The 22625-nt window shown below is 45.1% G+C and overlaps 1 protein-coding gene across 8 annotated transcripts in view; it reads right to left on the bottom strand.

Moving 5' to 3' along the window:
* The window catches only part of ZNF618 (zinc finger protein 618), a 166950-nt gene that overhangs the window by 21302 nt on the left and 123023 nt on the right, over positions 1 to 22625 (bottom strand). For 2 of the 8 annotated variants that reach the window (XM_072883485.1, XM_072883487.1), the window contains 4 exons: positions 15188 to 15403; positions 11603 to 11686; positions 10424 to 10480; positions 2995 to 3039 (listed from right to left, as the gene is read on the bottom strand). In XM_072883485.1, the coding sequence (XP_072739586.1) occupies positions 2995 to 3039; positions 10424 to 10480; positions 11603 to 11686; positions 15188 to 15403 (402 nt within the window). The remainder of the gene's footprint in view (positions 1 to 2994; positions 3040 to 10423; positions 10481 to 11602; positions 11687 to 15187; positions 15404 to 22625) is intronic. The other 6 variants (XM_072883488.1, XM_072883489.1, XM_072883484.1 and 3 more) reach the window with 5 other exon arrangements.

Below are 22625 nucleotides of genomic sequence, written 5' to 3'. Positions count from 1 at the left end.
TTTTCCTTTTCATTTCAATTTATGATTATTACTACCCCCCCCCCCCCCCCCCCCGTATTAAACTGTTCTTATCTCAATTCACAAGTTTTCTTACTTTTGCTCTTCAGATTCTCTCCCTCACCCCACCAGGAGAAAGGCTGAGCGAGCGGCTGTGTGGTGCTTAGTTGCCAATTGAAGCTAAACCACGACACTGACCCCTGACACGTGCTGCAGCGCAGGGAGCCTTGCAAAGCAAGGCTCTGCTCATCTCCTGTTCTGGCAGTTCTGCTGGCACGTGGCTGAGCTGCACACAAGACGCTTTATTGCAGAAGGGGTGGAAACAGGCTCTAAGTCTTCACAAAAGGATAAGAAATCGTGAATTGGACCCTCAAGAGAGTTCAAGCTGCCACATTAGCCCTGCTGTCTCTCTGGCTCTGTATTGTTGCTGTACATTCAGAAGCCTTCTGCAATCCTGTAGCCTAAATTTAGCAGCAGAAAGTCTGTGCGTGAAATGGCAAATGTTGTGTGGGCCAGACCTGTCCACACAGCACCAGAGAAGGCAGGGAGAGGGTACAACATTTAGCATATGACAGGCGACTGGCTGCACAGTGCCTACGCCAGCGCCCTGCTATCTGTCCATCCGCCATCATTGCCCACCTCCTCCTCTGAGCCCTCCTTCCCCACTGTCTGTCCTCTTCCACTCAGAGCTCATGGCAGAGACCCAGCACGTTCTTCTCTTGAGCCATGCTAGCTGTCGCTGTGCTACCCGCTCCTTCCACTGCCTGCCATGCAGAGGAGCAGACCCCAGTGCTCAGAGATGGCCGTCTCTGCAGCGGCAGCGCTATCCTCTCTCCAGCAACTTGAGGATTGCACTGTGCTGAGCCAGGATCCTGACTCTGTACAGCTCTTCTGAGGCAAAATATCTGAAAATTTGGAAGAAGGAGGAAATCACTCTGAACATGTCCTGTCTGCCAGCAGAACTGGGCTACTCTACAGCCAGCCAATCTCACTGATTCTCATTCCCAAGTTTTCCCACAACATAGAGGGGTTGCATAGTGGAGAGCACAAACAAATCCGCTGCAAGCAAGCAGTGCTGTTGGAACTGCAAACACCCATTCCTGGGCACTTCAGCAGCCTCTTGCAAGCCCAGTCTGAAACTGAAGCATTGCAGCATCCCCAAGCAATGGCATTTCATTCTCCTATCAAGCACCAAAGAGCTTTCCCCTGCAAAAAGAAGAGACATTATTCTGTGGGGCACTGGGTGTTGGCTGCTGAGCACAAAGCACTCCTCCCCAGAAGTATCCTTCCCCAGAAAAACCACTCTGCTTTGGGAGCCAGGTCCCCCTCCGCTCTGAACAAGACATGCTATCGTGTCACCCTTACTGAGTGCCCAGGTGCTCTCTGCAAACACCTTTACAGAAACCGAAAGCACCAGCAGCTGCTGAAGCCTCTTCAGTCTCTTGAGGTACACAGAACTAACACTCACAGTTGGTTGCACAATTTAAAACATCTTTCCCCGGGGCTATTATTAGACATTTTTATTAGTGCTTTATATATACCCAGTGAACAAGGCTCCAGCGTAAGGCAGCAGGCTGTATAAGCCAAGACAGAGAAAAAACAGCATTTGTGCTTAGGTTAAATAAATCACTCTAATTCCCATGTTAACCCTCATTGCCACATCTAAGCCAGAGAAAATAGCGGAGCCTGGTTTGAAGCCAGGAGTGAACATGAGTTGAGAGCTTTTAACAGAAAGTTTCAATAGAAAACGCCCTGAGCTGCTTGTGCAAGAGTGAAACCCAGCAGCCAGCTCAACGACTGATGGCAGCGCAGGGAGCAGACCCCCGGGCAGCTCTCTCCTCAACAGAAAGGACCCACATTTCAACACTTCTGTCCACATTTTGATGAAAAACAAATGCAAAAGAACTGTACGGGAAACTTCTCAGCATTTTTCGCCCAATGTTTCCATTGGCTTTAGCTTTAATAACAGCGTAACTGCATCTTCCCATACCTTTGACACAAACCGATGAAACAATACATTCGACTCAGCAGCAGTCTCCGAGACAAACACCATCACACACCAAAATAAGTGGAAGTTTCTTGAAAACAGGACTTCTTGCACTGCCACACATCTCAGACAATAAATGAGGTGCTACATAAAGAGGTGCTATGAAGCATGCTTTAAAAAGGGGAGTCCTGCATGCATCACAGTTGTTAAATTTTTTGGCACTAAATTGATTTCTCTTCTAACGTGAGCTCTCATGTTCTCAATAAAGATCTCACTTCTTAGATTTATAAGTGGAGAAAGAATGAGCGTCCTCTGCCACCGTGGCCATGCTCAGCCCATACTTCAGGGCTGTCATACACTAGGGGACAGCAGATCTGGATTACGAGGTTGGCGCAGACAGTATCTCCCCTAAAATCCAGACACAAACCAAAAAGTAACCAAACACACTGTAAGGCAAAGGAAGAAGACCCGCCTGTTGAAAGCACCACGGACCCAGGGCAGAATCTCGAGCAGAGACCACCTGCATCTGCCCATCCCAAACCTGCTCTCCTTCCCCTCCTGCTTGCTCACCACCATGTCCTGGGCTCCCATTTCTCATCTGTGCTCTCAGGCCAAAAGGAATTGTCTCTGCAAGCGTGTTTAGTGAGCTGAGCCATGAAGACAAGTTTTCCTGCACATAAATGTAACTTAAATATGGATTCATTTTCAGTCTTCAAACCTTGGTCTCTCAGAACACGTATTATTGGCATATTTCAAAAAACTTAACTCCCAGAAGGCTGTAAGTGAGTCTAAATAGTCTAGCAGCCACATACTGCACAGAAAAACCCTGAAGGATTGCTGTTGTATTTAAGTCTGAAACCAGAGCCACAGAAGGGAGGCATTTTGTTTTTGACACCTGGACTCATAATAAAAAAAACATTTATTCATGAAAAATGCTAAGAGGGCAGGCGAGCATGGCTGCCAGGTGGAAGTCCCCGCCTTTGCGCACCACAGACATCCATCACACTTACTTTGTAAAAGCGGGAAAGGATTTGAAATCAGGGGACTTGCGGTTTCTGCAAAAAAGAAAGAGATTTAAATATTGAGATTGGCAGAGACCTTGCTGCATGCTACACAGCTCTGCCTATCTACTCACTGATCCTTATCCTTACTCTGCACTTCCAGATTTAACTGTGGCAGGATGAGGGTCTCCGTTTACCGCAAATTATGACATGTCCAGCTGTGAATTTTCTCTCTCAGTGTCTTGCTAAGTTTCTCATGGCTAGGAACCTGCGTCCTTCCTTCCCATTTTGAAATGTCCAGAGATTTTAACATACACACTATGCTACAGTAATGGAAACAGTGAAGTGGGGAGGGCCAGCAGAAGAAAAGCTAAGGGGGTAAGAAACCCTTTACAAATGCTTTTTCTGGGGCCCTAGATGCAAATTCCCAGATTCACCATGCAGATTCCTCAAACTGAAGCTAGGAAGGAAAAACAGGGTGTTTTAGCCTCACTGGATGGTATGCCAAAGGAGAGAGTTCCTAAGCAGTGCATGTTACTTCAGGCTGAAAATACACATTTTCTTGTCGAGCACACCTTGCAGATTGCCTCTCTTTAAGGTGTGACTGAAAGGAATGGAAACCCCAGATGCTCAACAAGCCCTTGGTCAACCAGGGGCCACCTGCATCCACCCCACAGTGCACTGGAGCGGAAGCAGTGATTCTCAGCACCTCAGACCCTGTGCAGTTTCCTACAGTTTCCAGGTGAGGTCCTTTAGTGTTGAAACCCTGCAGAGGGTAAGAAACCATTAGCGTTAAATATTCAGTCATCAATTCAGGGCATTTACAGAATGGTCCCAGGTCCGAAGTTATGAATTGAAGCATTGGTGAATGAGGCTCTCAGGGCTGACAGACCTGGACTGGTTTGCTTGGAAGGAAAACTTAAGTCATTAACCGCATAGGTCAAGCACAGTGAGCCTTCATGCTAACTACTTCAACATGAGGAGGACCTGAGCTGTTGAAGAGGGCCTCAGCTACCAGGGCCAGCCAGTAAGGAATGATGATGAAGGCATGGATAATGCTTGGCAAAGACATGAATAGACAGTGCTATGGAAAGGGTATGCATGGAAGGCACCAGCTGGATACAGAACGCTGCTGATTGCTTAACACATTTCTAAAACCCAACGTTGCACTACGAGTGCTATTTGCAGCTGATGAGCGCTGTATCTGGAGGAAGATCTTCACTGAAAGAGGTTCCTAATCTGGTCCTCCTGAGCAGCTGAACAGGGCAGGCTCCTCTAGGTACCATTCTTTCACTATTTGTGCTCTCTGCCTCTGCTTTGGGAAGCGTTGCACCTATTCAGCGAACACATGGATGCTCACTGGACCATCCCATGGCTTCAGGCTTTAAAGGGCTCTTTCAGCACCCCAGAGGCAAGTAAGCTTTTGAGGGCCAAAACCAAACATTTTACCATCCCCCTAGAAGGGGGGGAAAGAGGCACACAGCAGTGGCATACACCACTTAATACACCACCATGAATTCTCAACATGCTCTCTGGCTGCCTTCCAGCCAGAAGTGCTAACATAGTCTCCTCATTATGCTTGACCTCCTATACACATGAAAACCACTGTCAGTCTGCAACAGGAGTTCAGGCCACTTGCTAAACATTGCTACTATGGTATTTTAAGTGAAGAACGACCGTTGGGATTTTTCTGGTCTTTATATTATGGGCCATTTTGTTACCCATGCACTGTAACGTCCCTGCCTCAGCACAGTCAGTTCCACTAAAGCCAACTACTCAGAGAACAGTCACAGAAGTGTCATAGTTTGAATGATTAATGATAATTTGGCTTGCTTTAGGGATTTGCTAATCTTTCACTCCACAGATTCTCCAGGCAAAACTGAAGCAAGAGTTCACCTTCTTCTGCCCATATATCGGTCTATCAATGACCCTTTTTGTCATGTCCTCTCCAGCCCCAGACCAGCACAATATCTGTGCTTGAAGACTGCAAACCACAGCTCTTATCACTGGCTGTTTGTTCCCAATTTTCCTGACTGCTCACACTCTTGCCTCAATTGGTATGTATTGTCTCAATGTCCTTCCTGGTGTCTCAGAGCTCCTGAGCAATTGGCAGGATTTCACCCACAGAGACTTGCTGCTGAGTGGTTATTTTAACCTAGATATCCTTCTTCCTGTCTAAAAGTTGCTTGTTCAACATGACAAGTCTGAAACAACTTAAATAAATGTGGCACCAGAAATAAACAGTTCATTCCTGGAAACCTCAATTCCACACAAATGCCCAGTGGACAGAGTGACTCATATTTATGCGACGGAGCAAAGTGGCACTTTACTAACTGAAGCCTCTCCCTATGTTACTCTTCTTATAATGGTGAGAACTGCACTCAGATGGTAATCCTTCATCTGGGCACATCATTTTTAGGCTGCTTTGAAAAATGCAGCTCTATGCACATGCAATTGTGTTGCCCCTTGGTCAGCATTACCGGTGCTCTGCACAGCTTAGTTATGACAATGTGGGAACGCACATAATGATAACCTTCCCCCTTTCTTCACTCCTCAAACTTGGTCATTAGCAGGCTTGGACCTCCCAGCTCAATGGAAAGGCAGCACTAGCAGGCTTGTACCATTTGCAAACCAACCAATAGATGAGAAAGAGATTTACCAAAAGATGAGCCACTTGAATGAGATTGGTATTTTGTGCTTCGGTCCAGCTGACATAACCTGCAAGACAGCTGGGCGCATCTCAGGAGGCAGTGGCGTAGGGGGCTGGCTGTGCTAGCATCAGACTATAATAAACAATTAGTTATTATGTCCCAAGCATTAAAGCTGTATTCACCCACCAAAAATCCTAGCCTAAAAGTGATGTCTTCCCAGAAGAAATCCAACCAGATTTGGATGTGCTATATGATCACTGGACTACAGAGAAAGAGCAGAAGAGGATGTATGGCCAACAACAGTGAAGGAGGACGATCCCAATGTTTGTAACACACCTAACTGACTCCTCCCATACGTGCACCATGACCACCTACACTTTCATGCAAGCTTTTTTGGACTAGCTGGAAGTTTGAGGACCTGAACATCCTTACTCTGTAGCAAGATCATCCATCCACTCAAGTCTCATGAACACACAGTAATGCTGACAAGACTCAACATAATGATGCAATTTGCTTCATCCCAGAAGTCTGGCCATAGCCACTGCTGGGTGTCTTAGTCTGGCCTTCCATTCAGGTACGCTATGGGACCTGGCATCATAAGGGCAAGAGGAGGAACTGAACTTCTGTTACTGCAACAGAATTTGCATGGGGCACTCAAGCAGACATTGTGTCTGCTCCCTTCACCAACAAACAAAGCTTCAGAAGAGATTTATATCATGAATTTAATGCTGATTTGCACTCTGCCTTTTTGCTGCTTTCCATAAAACTAAAGGTTAGTTCTGCTCAGTTGCTAAGCTAGAAAGACATACTACCTATTTCTGTTTAAGAGACTACCCTGTTTAACACACGCTAAAAATACTGGTTTTATGTGGCAAGTGGCAAATGAGACATTTCTAATTATCCTTCTGCTTGAAACAACTGGATGGGAATTAGAATCCATAATATATTGTAGGGTGCTGCTTATGTACATTTTCACTAGCTAAATATAACTACCTTAAGTGTGCTGCATATGTAGGAAAATAAAGTGCACTACTGAAAAATGTTTTGCACTTAGAACTGATTCACTAAAAAGAAACAGAGCATATAAGATCAGGAAATGACAGACTAACAAGTCTGTCATTTCTGAAAATCCCACTAAGTTCATGTTTAAAATTTGATCCTATGACCTTTAAATTTTGAGAACTGGCACTTCTCAGTCTTTTCCAAAAATTTTTACTTCTAAATTGAAAGGAGGAAATTAACTTTTTTTTGGTCTTAATCTCACCTCAGCTTGGCATGAACTGATTAAAAAAAGAAGGTATTTCCCTTGCCCCTCTACCCAGTCTGAAATAAACGCTGCTGGAAAGAAAAGCTTCCCTGTGTAAATATGAATGAAAAGCACTGACATTTTAAAAACTGTAAATGCTAAAATTTGTTCCAGTGGAACTTATGACAGTAATAGTTACCTAATGCAGGAGATGAAATTGAGACATATTTATATAGCTTAAATCAACCTTGAAAGTTAAAAATATTTCCTAATTCCCTACGCAATTTTAAATGTCTCTTTCACATTCATAACATCTAGCAACTTTAGACACCAATAAATACTGTCAACTTCAATTAATTTTTTTCTTTTGATGGCTGTATTTTAAGGTATTAAACTAAATAACTTTTATTTCCTTTTTGCTTTGTTTTTTTTTTCTCCTTAAAGTCTCACAATTTCCTTCATCCCTCTGAGCCTATAGGTGGTGTAACTGCAAATTCTTCATCTTACTAGGGAGTCACCCGTAGTGTCCAAAACAACAGATCAAGGATTATGCTGTAAACACTAAGTTAGAGAGGGTTGCTGCCCCCGAGGCTCTCTGAAGTCAGACAAAAAGTGAGACAACGGAGAGATCCAAAAGCTTGGGAAGTAACGTATCTGTGGTTACACACTACATCACTGCAGGGCCAAGTCTGCAGAGTCCCAGTCAAACGCTGCTCTACCCACTCCAGCTGCACACAGTGGAAGAGGAAGGCAGCAAGCCTTCACTATTGAACACAATACACTTATTTGCCCCTTTCTGGGGCTTTTTCCTTCCCATGCTCAGGCTGATAACCACTAGCTTTTGCAAGAAGAGTATTTCACAAGCTGGCCTTCAAATATTTTTTGGAATTTAGTACAGAAAAGCCCTGCACATGTCAAGACTCAGCAAAATGACCATCACCAAGGAGTGTTTTCTTGATAGCAGCTTTACAGCATTTGAGATGATTAACAGCTTACGCATCGCAACAAGCCAATTTCATCTTTTGAGATCAGATCATGTCATCGTTTTCTGGACCTTGCTTAGTTCAGCAGTGAATAATCACAAGCTTCATGAGACTTGGGACCTCTGTGTTGGCTGCCTGCGCTCCAGAAGCAGCACAAGGAAGCAATCTGCACATTTTACTGGATGCTATTTTTAAAGCACTGTGAAACTTCCAGGTTTCATCAAAAAGCAAGTTTAAGGGGCTGTGGAGACTCTTTCCCATTAATACAAAGGGCACTCTCCCAGTCATGAGGTTGACGGCAGCTAAACAGTCCTTCTCTATCCACTCTGTGGCTCCATCATGCCCCTCTGGGAAAAGGACTTTCTGCTAGTAGATGGACTCAAATGCAGCCACGAAGTAGTGTTTGCCATGCAGAACAGGAACTGTTGTTGTTTTATGGGCAGTAAGATGCCAGGTTACTCAGATAAGGATACCGGGTACCTGCATTCACTATGACAAGGACTGGGGCTGTGCATAGGGAAGAGACATCTGAAATCCAACATTTGCCCTTCTAGTCGTCTTATTCCCACTTAGGACTCCCTACAGCATTGCATCCAAGTCTATTTTAGGTGGCTTTAGCTGCTGGCCTTCCTGCTCTGCTTGTCCTCCCCCTCACTCCAGACATGAAGCAGTCTTTTGGCACTGCAAGTCAGGATGGTGACACAGGGAAAGAGCATAACGTGCCTGGCTGGGTGGCCTAAAAAAATACTGCTGCTGTGTTTGATATCACTATAACTGAGCCTGTGACACAAAACTCACATCCACAAAGAGCAAGTGCTACAGGGAATCAAGCATTTAACAAGGCCAAGGCAGCTCTCAGCCTGCTCAACTGGGACCTACATTTACCTCCCAAACCTGGGGACTATTCTTTACAGCAGAAGGAGTTCAGTGATAAGCAGCAGATGGAAGTGGGGAGGATGGAAGTGTCCATCCTTCTGTCATTCTCAACCACATTATCACCAGCTGCTCCCCTGCTTGTGTGAAATCTGCTGGCTGGAGCACAAGAGAGGACAAGCCAACAATGCCAGAATTATTCCCAAGAGTTCACATCACACATGTGAACACTGAGTCACGCAGAGTTTGTCCCACCTACTGAAACACAGCCATGGAAAGAAGGAAAATGGGGAAGTAAGGACATGTCAGCTCTTCAAAAATGAAGTTACTGAGAGCTCTGCTTGGGCACCCAAGCACACAGATGTCTGCAGAGCTTTCCGTGGCCTCTCTAATCACCAGTGCCATTCGTAGTGTGACATGGTGATGCTCACTCAGGCTGCTAGCAATGAGAACATTTAGACTGACTCCTGAGAACAAGAAGAAATAAAAGAGAAGAGATGGCTTGGTGCAAGAGCTGGAAAAGAGCACTTAATGGGACACACAGGAAGCAGCACAAAGATGGAGTCAAGGGGGGAAAACAGGCTGAGGACGAAAAGAGGATGCGGGATAGATAAGGCAAGGGGGAAAAAAGGAAGAAGTTTATACATCCCCATGCACCAGTCTGGCTTTGAGGAGCATGTCAGCTGCCTAATGCAAAAAATAACTGCTTCCAACAAGAGCCCAACTCCCCTCAAACCAGTCCTGAGCAGCTCACTCAAGTTCCTCAGGTTTCATGGCTCAAACAAAAGTTTAGGTGAGCACCTTGCAACTCCCCTGCAGCCTGCCAGGCCCTAGACTAAGCCACTAAAATAAACTGACCATACATGTGGTGCAGACAGAAACACTTCTTACAATGAAATAAGATGAGCAAATCATATGAAACTCACTACTCAATTTGTACGAATTTCTGGCTTTGTTTTGATTTTTACTGTGAGCTTTTATTCATATGCTTAAATGTTGCAGTTCAGATAGAAACAGATTCAGAAGGATGAGTGTGATGTGAGCTGGTACAAGGAGATGGCAGGGAGAATCTGTGAGATGTATCACAGCAACAATGGGTCAGTATTTAATAGCAGTTCAGACAGAACTAAAGTCTTGGACTATTCAATACAGCCCCTCTTTTTTTGTGTGTGCTTCTTGTCAGTGGTTCCTGGACCCCTCCCATGCTAGAGGTTCATTTCCCCTCCTGCAGCTTTCTGGCTTTATGGATGAGCTGTTTGATATGAAGGAAGATAATTCCGTCATTCCTCTGCAGGCTATATAGGGCTTGACAGGAATAAAAAAGGAACAATCTAAGGCTGCTGCTTTCAAAGGGCCCCGGAAGAGTCAGGAACCCAAATGTTATATTGGCATTTAAAGACATGCACTTAAAGGCTTTGAAACCCTTCAGACAAACCACTCATACCACCCACAGAAGATAAGACATGAGGAGCAGACCTGCTGAGAGGCAAGTGGCCACTTTCAGAGGGGCAGGTCAGGCTAGTAACTCTTGGCAGTCAGTGAACTACAGTTTTGTGTCATGTCTAACAGCCTGGCTGGGCTGACTGAAGACAGTCTTGACCAGCCCCTAAGGACTCCTGACTGCTGCTACCCAAGTGGAACAGGACTAAAGAGTACAAGGGCCTGAAACACAGAGACAAGCTCACCTGATGGGTTCTGCTTACACCTCTTTTCTTTAGGTTTTTCTGTGCCCGAATGAACAGCTGTAATTGTGGTGAATGCTTGGATTAGTACAGGATTGTTCCCCAAAACATAATACGCAGCATTTTAGTAACAAACAACTTTTTCCCATTCACTATCACCCACTCTGCTACTGCACATGGGTTTTCCAACAGCACTTCATTTCTTTTCAACATGGTTCCAGGAAGACCCTTATTTGCTTCAGTGGCAGACTTAAACCCCCACAACAGATGCTGTGTAACCTGCTCCAGGGAGAAATCCCTTCCCTTACCTGTCCATTCCAGCTAGCGGCACTGTGAACACCACATGTTTTGGTACCCTTGAATGGGGAATGGAGGGAGGCCAGCCTTTTCTGCTGGCATGTTATTTATCTCTGCATCAAGATGCTGAAATTACATTTCACCTGGTCTGTCTGTTATGCTCCAATTAGGGAGCGTAAGAGCATGGCAGTGTCCCACTTGAAGGCAGGGGGATACATTGGCAGGATAAAAATCTTGCAAAGAAAACTCTGTAAATGGTGTACCTAAACAAAATTGTCTAGGCCAGTGGTTATGTTTAGTTACTACCACTTGGACTTAAAACTCAAAGGAAACTCTAGAAGTGGGGTAAATTTGAATTCCTTCTAGCACATGTATTCTGGTCCCACACCTACACATCTGATACGCTGTGACCTCCACGTAGCAAACTCACGAACAGCTGCACTCCGGTTACAGCAATGTGTAAACAAACTGCCACATTTAGCATCACTGTAATGCAAACTGCTGTTCTACTCATAGTGCTCAAACTTCTCTTGCTTGTTGCAAATGGCTTTGGTTCACAAGGACTTCACTGATGCACAGACAAAGAACAAGTACTGCTTTATCTCCATCCGTATTCCCCTTTCTCTACATCTTTGTTCCCCATTGAAAAATCTGTGGTAAAGTACGTGGACCCTGGGAGCAGGATCCCCACATCATCATTTTTTTCAGGCTCTGGAGTGACAGGAACCTGGGGAGGACTGAGAAGAGGGCACTACCCCAGGAAGGCTAGCTGCCTGCAAGCTTAAAGAAGGTACTCCAAATATATAAACAATCACCGATCACAGCTGAATCCTGCTCTGGAGAGGACCATGGTAAGCAACAGCAGGAGGGAGTGAACACACTTACCGCTGGAGTTCTGAGAATTGCTGTTTGTTTCTTCAAAGTTGTTTTGCGCTTTGCCTTCCACTCTCCTGCTGAAAGCACTTTCTGCTGGGTGGAGAACAAAGCAGGGATGGTGACTGGTCAATACTGGATGCAGAACCACACAGACAGGAGGTAAGACAACATGCTCCTGCACCACATAACAGCATAGCCTGAATACAGCAGAAAGGTGAAATACCTCATTTTGAAGGCAAATGGGCCAGATTCATTGAAGGGATAACAGGCAGATATTTTTCTTGAATGCCTTCTGGCTGAGGTGGCCTGGATTGGCTCTTAGGGAGCCCATGAACACCAGTCCTGACTGAACCAGAAGGATCATGGCTTCCTCCCCTGCAAAAAAACCCCAACCCTTATCTTCCTCTTCCTTAAGACAATAAGCAGCCCTTAAAGCCTCTGGCACAGGTGACCAGGCCTGCAGATTGAACTTGGGTCCTCACCACAACATGTAGTATGTCACCTGCAGAAGCACTAAGCCAGCTTTCCCTGTGCTTCCCAGTAATCTGCATTCCCTTCCTAAACACCCTCCCTGAAAGGTTCAAGTGGAGGACTGAAGGGCTGTCTCAGAGCCTGCCCACGATGTCTGGAAAAGCTATGGTAGATCATCTGATCCTCTGTGCTTTCAAACTGACTACCTTACTCCTCCCCAGGGCCAAGCAGGCAGGCCCTGCTCCTCTGGACCGTGCTGCCAGCCGGTGCTCCTGGCAGATCACTTGCTTAACACACTTCAGCAACAGCACAGGGCAATTTCCCAGTAACTGTAATGGGAGGACTCCTCCAGTGTGAAGAGGTGGATCCTGACCCTGGCAGTAGCTGCAGTGTCCTGAAGCGTCACTGTACAGCACAGCTGAGGTGCCTCCCACCTTCTCCAGCTGGTGTCCCTTAGCACAAGTTCAACAGTACAAATAGCGTGAGGTCTCGTCTCACTTCAACTAGGTTTGCAATATCTGGGCATATGTATTTACTGTAGTGACTCAAACGATAAACTAGAAATAAATAAAATGAAACGTGAACTGGCCAAACTAATGTGTATGGTCTACGCTGTATAGACTCCTACCATACGTGGACTCATTCATGGAGTCCACTGTGACCCAGTGGGTTCATCTGAACGTGGCTTAGCAAGGCTCTACTGGGCTCAGCGGCATGCAAATTGTATAGGGAGGGAGTTGGGGGAAAGAAGTCTTTCATTCAGGAGTGACAGGGATTGTTGAAAATTTATATCAGATCATTATTTCATTAAGTATTTCTGCAGACCACTGGAGTGGTCAGAACTGCTGTCATGACTTTCATAAAGAGACTCCAGCTCCCTGCAGCCTCACAGCCTCCCTGTGCTGAAGTGTGGCTCAGACACATGGGCTTTATGTCTGACGTGGCTAGAAAAGACCTGAACTGCATGAAGCTCCCAGCCCATGAATTTTGGTCCAGCCAATCCTTAGTGGACCCTTCCAAGTCCTGAGCAGGCTTCTCAAATTCTCTATCTACTACATTCCTGACTCTTTCTAAAATGCAGGAGAACAGGAGAACTTGGTAATCAAATCAGTTAAAACAGAATCACACAAAACAGGGCTGAAAAGGAACTGGAGACATTATTTAGTCCATTCCCCTTGACAGATAAATAATAGGAATGAGAGGCCTTAAGTAACTAGAACAGCAGATGGCACAGTGGGAAAAAAGAGACCACAACAAAATGGATTAGGCCAACCCACCCCCCCAAGAGACCCAGGTTCAAATCCTGGCTTACGTCACAAGTGGAAGTGAGTTGGAGGTCTCCAAAAATGTTTGGAAAAAATTTGCATGGTAGTTTTCTCCTCATCCCCATCTTTTTTTTTTTTTTTTGCCAAGTCTGGCAATAAGAAAAAACTAGTTTAATGCTCTTCCTTGGACTTACTGTGTCCTTCCCACACAGCAGAGGGCAGCTGACACAAGCTGCCTCTCTCTCTCCCTCCCTGTACCTGAACCTTTTGCATACAAAGCAAAATTATCTGTATAGAGAAAGTACGTGCCACTCTACTAAGCGTCTGTGCAAACATTGTCAGTGGAGTGGTACTCCACCGTCTCTGGTATTATCCAGGCCCCTGTGGAACGTCTCTAACCGCAACACTCGGAAGGCATCCCTTCTGGAGACTGTCTTCCTGATAGGTGTTATGGTCAATGCATTTGTACCAGAAATTCAAGAAGCCGCTCAGATTGCATTTGTACAAGATGCTGCCTTGAAAGACACCACGGAAATGACGCCACCAGATAGATAGGGTAGGACCCCCAGACTAATATTAGTTTATTGAAGACCAATCTACCAGGCTCAAGCATCATGCGATTCCTTCCTCCATACAGGAAGAGAACAGCTCAAAGTTTTTACCCAATGTACTGATATACCTTTTGATTAGAGAAGCGTGGGGGGGAAAGTGCCTTTACAAAAAACATCTCCCAGTTATTGCTCAGATGAATCTGGCCTCTGACTCAGGAAGGCTCCCAGTTTTTCCACTTTTGTAAGAGACATGAAACTGGAAGAAGTTGTTTCAAGTTTAAGTAAATAATGAAGAAGGTTTCTCAGCTTTAACTCCTAATTTTGTTGAACTGGATGGACTTCAAATTAGTAATAAAATCATATAAATGTTTAAGAGGTGCAATAACAATATGGAATCTCAGGACTCACAAGCTGTAAGAAGACAGGTCACTCACTGCAACATCTGGTAGCTGTGGATGTGTATGTCATCTAACAAAAAACATCCTTGTTCAGCATCCTGTGGCCTCCCACCACAGCCACCTCTGCTACTCAGCATCTGTCCATGCCAGACATTTCAAGGGCGTTTAAACACCAGCTGATTAACCAGCCCTTCTTCTGGACTGAGAAGGAATATGTATCTATCAATCCCACAAATTTAAGAGATTGCTTCCCTGCTCCCTGGATGTGTGAACACTATGTCTCATATCTGGTTTTTTTTTAAGGTTTGATTTTGTTTGGAAGGAGGAAACGGGAACTATGTGAGGATCAACCTTAACTTGAGTCTTCTAACATCTCTGTAATGGTTCTGTACCACTAATTTTGCTGCTGGAGCCCAGCTTATCTCTCCGTGGTTCCTGTGAAGAGTGGAGCACTGTGACAACACCTACACTCCATTTCACTTCCTCAGGCACAGGCCTACCCCCAAAAATATCGCCTTGAGGGAAACAAACACTGAATGCCAAACAAAGCCAAAAAAACAAACAAAAATCCCCATACCTGACAAGCCACTATGCCAATCCTTGTCAGGAAGCTCTCCTCAGTTTGTGACACCAGGATTTGAAACAGGGTCTTTTGTACCTCATGGTTAGCACGATGCTTAAAAAAACCCCTCAACTTCTCACTGGGAAGAGGTAATAAAGACCTACTGCTGATCTAAATTTATTTCTAATGTGCCAAAGGATCTAATCCCCTCCACTGCTTCTGGGACTAGCTTTTCTGGGACAGTCATGGATGGAGCAGACTGAGTCCAGGAAGGGTCAAAAGCCAACCCAGGGCAGGATTGGACACTAAGCAGTGAAGAAAGTTGATGGTAGAAAGGCAATTGGTACCTGTGATGGCCTTGCTTCCTGGGGATCCAGAATTTGGAGCGCGGAACATCTGGGATTGGGATGCCGGTGGGACACCGGAGGGGGTGCGGTGCAGGAGGGTAGAACATCGGTTTATTGAAGCCGGTGTTTTTTTGCTGGATTGGCTCGCCTGTGTCTTCACTGCCACGAAGAGTGGAGATCGAGAGAACTCTGGATATGAACACTCAGAACTAGTGCCTGGACAGTCAGTCAGCTCCCAGATCGTGTGCCTTCTGGGAGGGTTGCTTTCTAACAGCCATGCTCACGAATCCCTTGCATGGGGACCTGCAGCGACTGTGGATCCACCGATCCCATGTAACAAAATTGTTTTCCCCACTCACCCGAGGGGACAGATTCCTGAAGCTTGTTAGTTCCCTTCCACACCTTTAACTGCCACGTGACCAACCCATTCCTCCTCCAACAGGAATCACCCCATCCATCCAGGAGTACTATTTGATTGCCATGGCCTGGTTGGGTGTACCTACATCTCTCTCCTCCATTTCTATATACATAAGAGTTCAAATTTTGAGAGCAGGTTTCTAATGTGATACTCAGAGCTCTGAATAGGGAGAAGTTTACATCTTTGTTACTTGAGCCTTGCATAAATCCTAGAGATCTCCACCTACATTCCTTGTCTCGCTACCAAATACAAAGGAAAGGGGGCTGTTGGTAATGGAAGGGAATTAGGAGGCAGAGTTCTCATCCTGCAAGTCAGGAAAGGCCTTTTGGCCCCCATCTCCAGACAAGTACCGGTGACATGTTGAGAAATTCTGAGTGTTACCGGGATATGCTCTTTGAATGTATCTACATTTTGGTCTCTGCAATGCACAGTGAGAATCACCAGGAATTTTCAATGCCAAAAGTCATATGAAAAACCTTCGGGAGGACAACCCTTTGTCTAGGCCCCATGGATTAAAAAGACAATTACAAACATGGAGAAACAACAACCCCCTTCATTCCCCAGTGGCTTTTTCCATGGAAATTTGGATACAGTTCCTGAAGCCAAGTCCCACTCCAACCATCTGCCGTGAAGAATCACTAAGAAACAAGGTTCACATAACTCACAGCCCAAGCTCACTACCAGTAATTTCTACAGAGCGGTATTTTAGGATGCCTAAAGTTGGATGGACAACACTAGCACCTGTTCCTCCTATATAGTATAATTCAGAAATACTTATCCACATTAAGCAGTTTTCCGTCATGGACTGCCATGGCAGCACAACAGCCTGTCTCTGAAACAGGTGAGGAGAAAAGTCACACAGACTGGGACTGGATGCTCATTTCCAAAATCCCATGAGACATTATAGACCTCAAATGTGAACTGCTCTCATCTTCCCCATCAGCAGTCAGCAGCACAGAAGAGCGAGGATGTGTACATTCAAAGCAGCCTGCAAACAGTTTTTTGTTTCACTTGATCTGTTACCCAGATCCAAGATGACATTTCCTGTAAGTGTTAGTGTACTTCTGCAGGAGATTCTGCAGTAGGTTTTCTCATAGTTTAGGTCAAGATACTTCTCCTCTGCTTGGTCTCTGGCCAGCTGAATAGGCAAGAGGCTTGCTTTTACTTCCTAGACTTCATTTCAGTCTCCGTGGATAATCCTCCTCCAGCTGCTGCCAAACTGCCAGCAAAAATGTAGTCAGATATGACAACTTCCTGCTGAAGCGTCCTCTAGTTTCCCATGAGGCCCATTCCCACCAATTGCTGCTTTATTCCCAGTCTATGCCAAGAGAAGTAGCAATCAGCCAACTATTTGTCAGAAATAAAGAGCATCCTCTGCAGTCCAGATACTGTTAAGATCTGAGATCTGAACAAAAAAGTCTAAATGCTATGAAGATCTCCAAAATGACTTATTTTTCCTCCCAACTTAAACAAATAGTATGTCTTCGAATTCAGACCCCACAGAGAAGGCTGCTCCATCTGACACTAGGCAGAGACAGAGTTTGAGCCAGCGAGGCAAGACAGGCAAAAGAATATTAGTTCTAGCAGTCTGGAGGATGCTAATAATTCATTGAAAAAAAAGTTTTAGTTTTTAGTTCATCAGATGACAAATTCCCTCTGAAGACTAAACAACACAGGTAGAGACGATCACGTAGCTCCTCTGTTCTGCTCTTGAAAAGTCATCTTCACTGTGGAATCCAGTGCCTCAGGCTGATGAAAAGGCCAAGTTCAAGGTATTTCCAAAAATGAAAATACTGAGTTGCTGAATGGTTACAAAAACCTCCTGCCTCAAAATCTGCACCTAGACAGCAAGACTGGAGACAGCATTGCGGACAGATGATCCCATAACTGCTGCTATGAAGTTTTTTAAACTTTCTCAGAAAGCATCTGAGATATGCCCAGTTGAAGCTTACTGGAGAATACTGGAGAAGTGAGGGCAGGAGAGGAGTAATGCAGAGGGTAAGTCTCACTGAATGATCTCCAATCACTCGGTAAACTGAGTGCACTGTGTTACAGCCGCACAAAATGGCACATGGTGTGCTAAAGAATACAGACGATACAGCTGATACTTAACAGATGGGGGACTCCGCCTTGGCAGCAGGAAGAAGAGCTTGTTCATTGCTGTGCTTGGTCATGATGGCTGTAGAGGAGCTCCCAGAGCAATGATGTAGCTAAAAAGACTGAGGTACTCTTTGGGTATGCAATCAGGGCACTTTCAAAGGGGATCAGGAAGATAATGTTAGCTCTCAGTTCCTTCACTAGACCCAGCGCTGGTGCATGCCCTTCACGAAGGTGGTTAACAGACTTGAGAATGTTCAGATGAGAAGGCAAGAGGATAAATAAAGCACAAGAACAGCATACCTTACCATGGAAACATAAAGTCACTCCTTTGGCTTAACTGGGAGTTTGATCACTATGAAGTGACTTGACAACAGGCTATACAAAGGTCTAGAAAGGACAGAAATTTGGTAACCTAGTCCTCCTTCACCTAGCAGACAAAGTTATAAATAGGATCCAGTGTCTGAAAGCTACAGCTGGATATTTTTAGTCTTAATTTAGTGAGAGTAATAATTCATCAAAATAATTACCTTAAGAGCTTGCTGTATTTTCTGTCACTCTTAACAGCAAGATTAGATGCCTCTCTAAAACATATACGTGAGCAATTAAATCATGGCAATCCTATAGCATGCATTACTCCAGTCAGTCCAGAGACCACAGTGGTCCCTCCTGGCTTTCCTGTCTTTGGTGAGACCTTCAAGCCCTGTGAATGGCAAGCTGCAGCAGTAAGTAGAAAATCTGGCAGACATTTCAACATGTCTCCTTGAAAGATACATAAATCCACACTCCACACACTACCATGATGCACCACCACAATAGAACAGAGATCAGATTATCTCAGTAACTTAACTTTTTCCAGGTAAAAATTCTGGCTAATAATTTGTGTATCGCATTTTTTCAGAAAGATCTTGTCAGGATGGGTAAGGAACCATTCGGATAGTTCAGATGGAATTATACCATCACCTCTGGAGAAGAACCTATCTTTAATGAATATGATGGAAAATGATTCCTTAACAATGGACTGAAATTCAGTATGCTGAACAGAAACCTCTGCTATTGTAAACAGGTCCTTCCACAGGAAAAACCCTGTGCTCAAACCTGTCAAATTCTTAACGTGCTGCTTTATACATACAAACAAATATTGCCAGTGGCGCCTCTTGGTAAGCCACTGTGGGATCAGAGAGTGGGAAAAACATCTGAACTCACAGCTTTCAGTCACTGAGATGGAGAAAGCCAAGACTGACCATCCAACTGGAATCTGGATCTGTTTTTTTCTTGGTTAGGCAGGACCTGTGTGGAAACCAGATGTGCTACCAAAAAGGATCCCTTTCCCTAAGGGAAAAAGCCATGATGGCAGCTGCCTTTAAGAAACACTGCGTTTAATCACTTTTGATGAACAAATTGTACCCAGTGTCCTTCACATTAAGAAAAGTAATTGAGCAGAGAGGCTTGATGAACCCCCTTGAGCATCTCAGGTGTCAGGGTGGATGTAGATCTGTCCGTCCCCTACAGAGCCAAGTACGATCACAGGGCTGGCAGGGCAGGGTCTTCGACAGTCAGGGCCCATCTCACAGACTCTGAGAGAGGTGAGCAAGACAGGACCAGAGATGACAGCCAGGTTCAATCAAGAGTCCAGATCATCAGGAAGTGCATCGTGATGAGACAGGTCCATGGTCAAGCTGGAAAGTCAATCCACAGGTCAGGGGCAGGATCAGCTCTGGTGAGGATAACCAGGGCCAGACACATACCAGCAATCCTCAGGGAGGTCCAGAGTGATGAGACAGGGTTGGCGTCAAGCTGGGAAGTCAGTCTATGGGTTGGGGTTCAGACCAATGGGATCCACAGACAGGCATGGGCATGTCTACAACTGAGCTGGAGACCAACATCCTACAGTGTAGCTCAGGCAGGGACTGATGATCAAGAGCTGAGCTGAAATAGGGGGTTTGAATGTGGGTGGAGTTCCCATGTGAGGCTGGTCAGGGCCATTAAGACCTATTACTGCACTCAGGGCCCTGACATCACTTTAGATTTTCATCCAGGAAGCAATGGACATGGACAGCTGTGCAGATTTTAGTGCTCTCACCACATACTTCCGTGACCAGGGAGTCTGTTGCCTTACCTGCAGTTACCAGAAGAGGATGTGGGGAGTGCACACTCCTGAGCCTGGACTTACCAAGCTAAAACCCATTCTCAGTGGCTTTTCTAGCCAGTCCACATCCCAAATGCACTACGTTTTCTCTGCACTGTAAACACATCATCTAAGAGCAATCGCAATAGCCCAGCCACCTGCAAATGTGGTTAAATCAGTTCCGTCTTACAGAGCAGACAGAGCCTGGAGGAGGACAGAAAGAAATCTCTGAACCCTCCCCCTGTGCACCTCCATTCAGAGACATTTCTAAAACTGGGACAACGAATGTGCCTACAATCCACTTTTTGTGGAAACAGCCTCTGACACCCTTCTTAGAAAGAGTGAATAGGTTGACAGAAACAGAATAAGAATATGTATTTTAAAAGAGTAATAGCCCAGTTCTAAGCATATGAAAAAGCCTCGCTAACAAAAGGGAACTTTCGAAGACGACGTTTGGCATTAACAATTCCAGGGAACCCCACAGCAGAGCTCTTTTCCAGACAGCAGGTATCCAGCAGCACTGACCAAAAATTATCCTGCAAGGTCCTATTGACCCTGCAGGATATGAGTCCTTGTTTTAGCCCATTTTCAGTAATTTTTTATGCATTATCACAGAAAACGAGAAAGACAGGCTCCGGAAGGGAAGCTTGCATTCAAGCAGAGACACAGAAAGTTGGATGGGTAATGCTGAAGTGTTTTCCTTAACCGCTCCCACTACGGCTATTTTTTCAGCGTTTGCCATAACTACAAGAACAAGACCAGGGTAAAGACACAGTCTCAGCTTTACTTCTTCTGACTGCTAGGGCCCGAGAAAAGCCAGTTGTGCTTTTCAGAAGTCATGTGTTTACAGCTGCCTCACAGGACCTTGGTTTATAGGAGGAGCAGAGTCTGAGCAGTAGAAAGGTGGAAGGATGTACTGGCCAGCCTGCCTTGGGAGCTAATCATGCCCTCTCCTGTATGCTCACCAGGGTTAGTGGTTTGTCACTGTAAATCATAAATCTTACTGGTCATGGGAACGAGGAGAGGGGGGAAAAAAAGGTTAAAAAAAAAAAGGGGGGGGAAAAAGAAAAGTTTGTTTGTGGGGAGGGCATTAAACCTTATGAAAATATTATCCTGATCTGAGCTTAAGTGTCCTCATAGTTAAAGATATTTGCTGAAAGGACTGGAAACCCATCTGCACATCTCAGTGACTGTTGGTCTAGTCTGCAGCAGGGGCAGCTTCTTTTGCTTTCACAAAGGTTACTGCAGAAACCATGGTGCAAGAATGGCTTCAACCCCAGCATTCAAAAGAATGTTCCTCCTCCTCCGAAACTGGCTTCTGGTAGTCAAAAAGTGGGCATGAGGACCCTGCAGCTGCACTCTGCGCAGGATGAAGGGCAGGATCTGTGTGGACCATTTGTATCTGCAGTCAGACCTGCAGGGCCCACTTCAGGCAAATACCTCTGAGAGAACAGTTGTGTTTTTCTTTTATGCTGGATAGCCTGGACTGGAACCAGCAGCTGCAGCCTATTACTACAGATTGTTGGGAGGGTAGAGAGATATCCATAGCGGTAAATCCCCTTGAAATGGGAAGTACTGGGAAGGTAAGAATCTGTTCTTGCTGAGCAGAGATTCAATGCACAGTCCTTACAGCATACTGCTCCTTAGCTATCTGTACAGCAGTGGACTAGAGACACCAAAGCCTTGGTGTCTGAGGGCCCATCTATACTAGGAGATTGACCTACTGCTGATCACTACCAATGGCTTTTCTGATGACCTGAAACCACCTGAATTAAGAGGTGGAGTTTGGGGTACAGGGATGTTTAGGAATAACTGTCATGTGTGCAATCATAAGCACTGGGTTAGTTCCTTTGGGCAGATGGGAGACAATAAGACTAACTTTGTGATGATGGTGGTAGAGGTATTTCATGCCCTACATGTTCTACCATGATCTTGGTCCATCTCCATGCTCCAGAGAACCTGCATGGGAGCCACCAAGCCTTGATCCACCTTAGAAGTGATAGTCTGGTGGACTATGTTCCCAATTTATTTCTATATATGTCTAAAACCAAAGCTGCCTAATTATAATAACTTAAAAACCTAACTAAGGCTGAATTTGGTGAGGAAGGAGTGTGCACTCCCTCTGCTGGCTGTGAATGAGCGGCTGAAGAAACCCACTAAGCTAATGAGCTCAGCTCATCCATCCTCATCATCAGCCAAAATGCTGGCAGCCGGACAGACATGGGCAAAGAGCAACCATGCTGGCTCACAGCATTAAAATCGCAATAAAGCACAGGGCAATGCTATGAAAGAAGCATGAAGTTCAAGTGTAAAGAACTTCTCTGCATACTTTTAAAGCATCCAATACCAGCATGTAGCAAGAATTTATCTCAACTGTTTTACTAAAATTTTGCACTGAATTACACTTAATTGCTCATTAAAACCTCCCCTTTTTCTGGGGAGTGCAGATCGTAGTGTCCCTCCAGAGTGCAGATCGTAGTGTCGTGTAGTATGCTGAGAACTGCCTTTTCCCGAGCTCCCTGAAATAAATATTTTATTGCCTGTGATTTAGTAGCAAGCTGCCAAGGTAATTTACATGATTTTGAAAACCAGTTTTAACTCACTGTCTAAAATAATTTATCAGAAGCTCGTAAGAAAGATGCTTCTTCCCTAGCATGTACGTTCACTTATTATTTAGGGGAATCTAAAAATTTTGTGCATCACTTCAGTTAAACAACAAAATAAAGTATCAAACCCCCAAGGGACATATGTAGAATTGCATGGACTTTGGTAAAAGTTCAGTGACATTACAGACC

Source organism: Ciconia boyciana, chromosome 18, assembly GCF_034638445.1.
Source record: "Ciconia boyciana chromosome 18, ASM3463844v1, whole genome shotgun sequence".
NCBI classification, from domain to species: Eukaryota; Metazoa; Chordata; class Aves; order Ciconiiformes; family Ciconiidae; genus Ciconia; species Ciconia boyciana.
The sequence above is the reverse complement of the archived record's forward strand: the minus strand, read 5'-3'. Positions and strand labels throughout refer to the sequence as shown.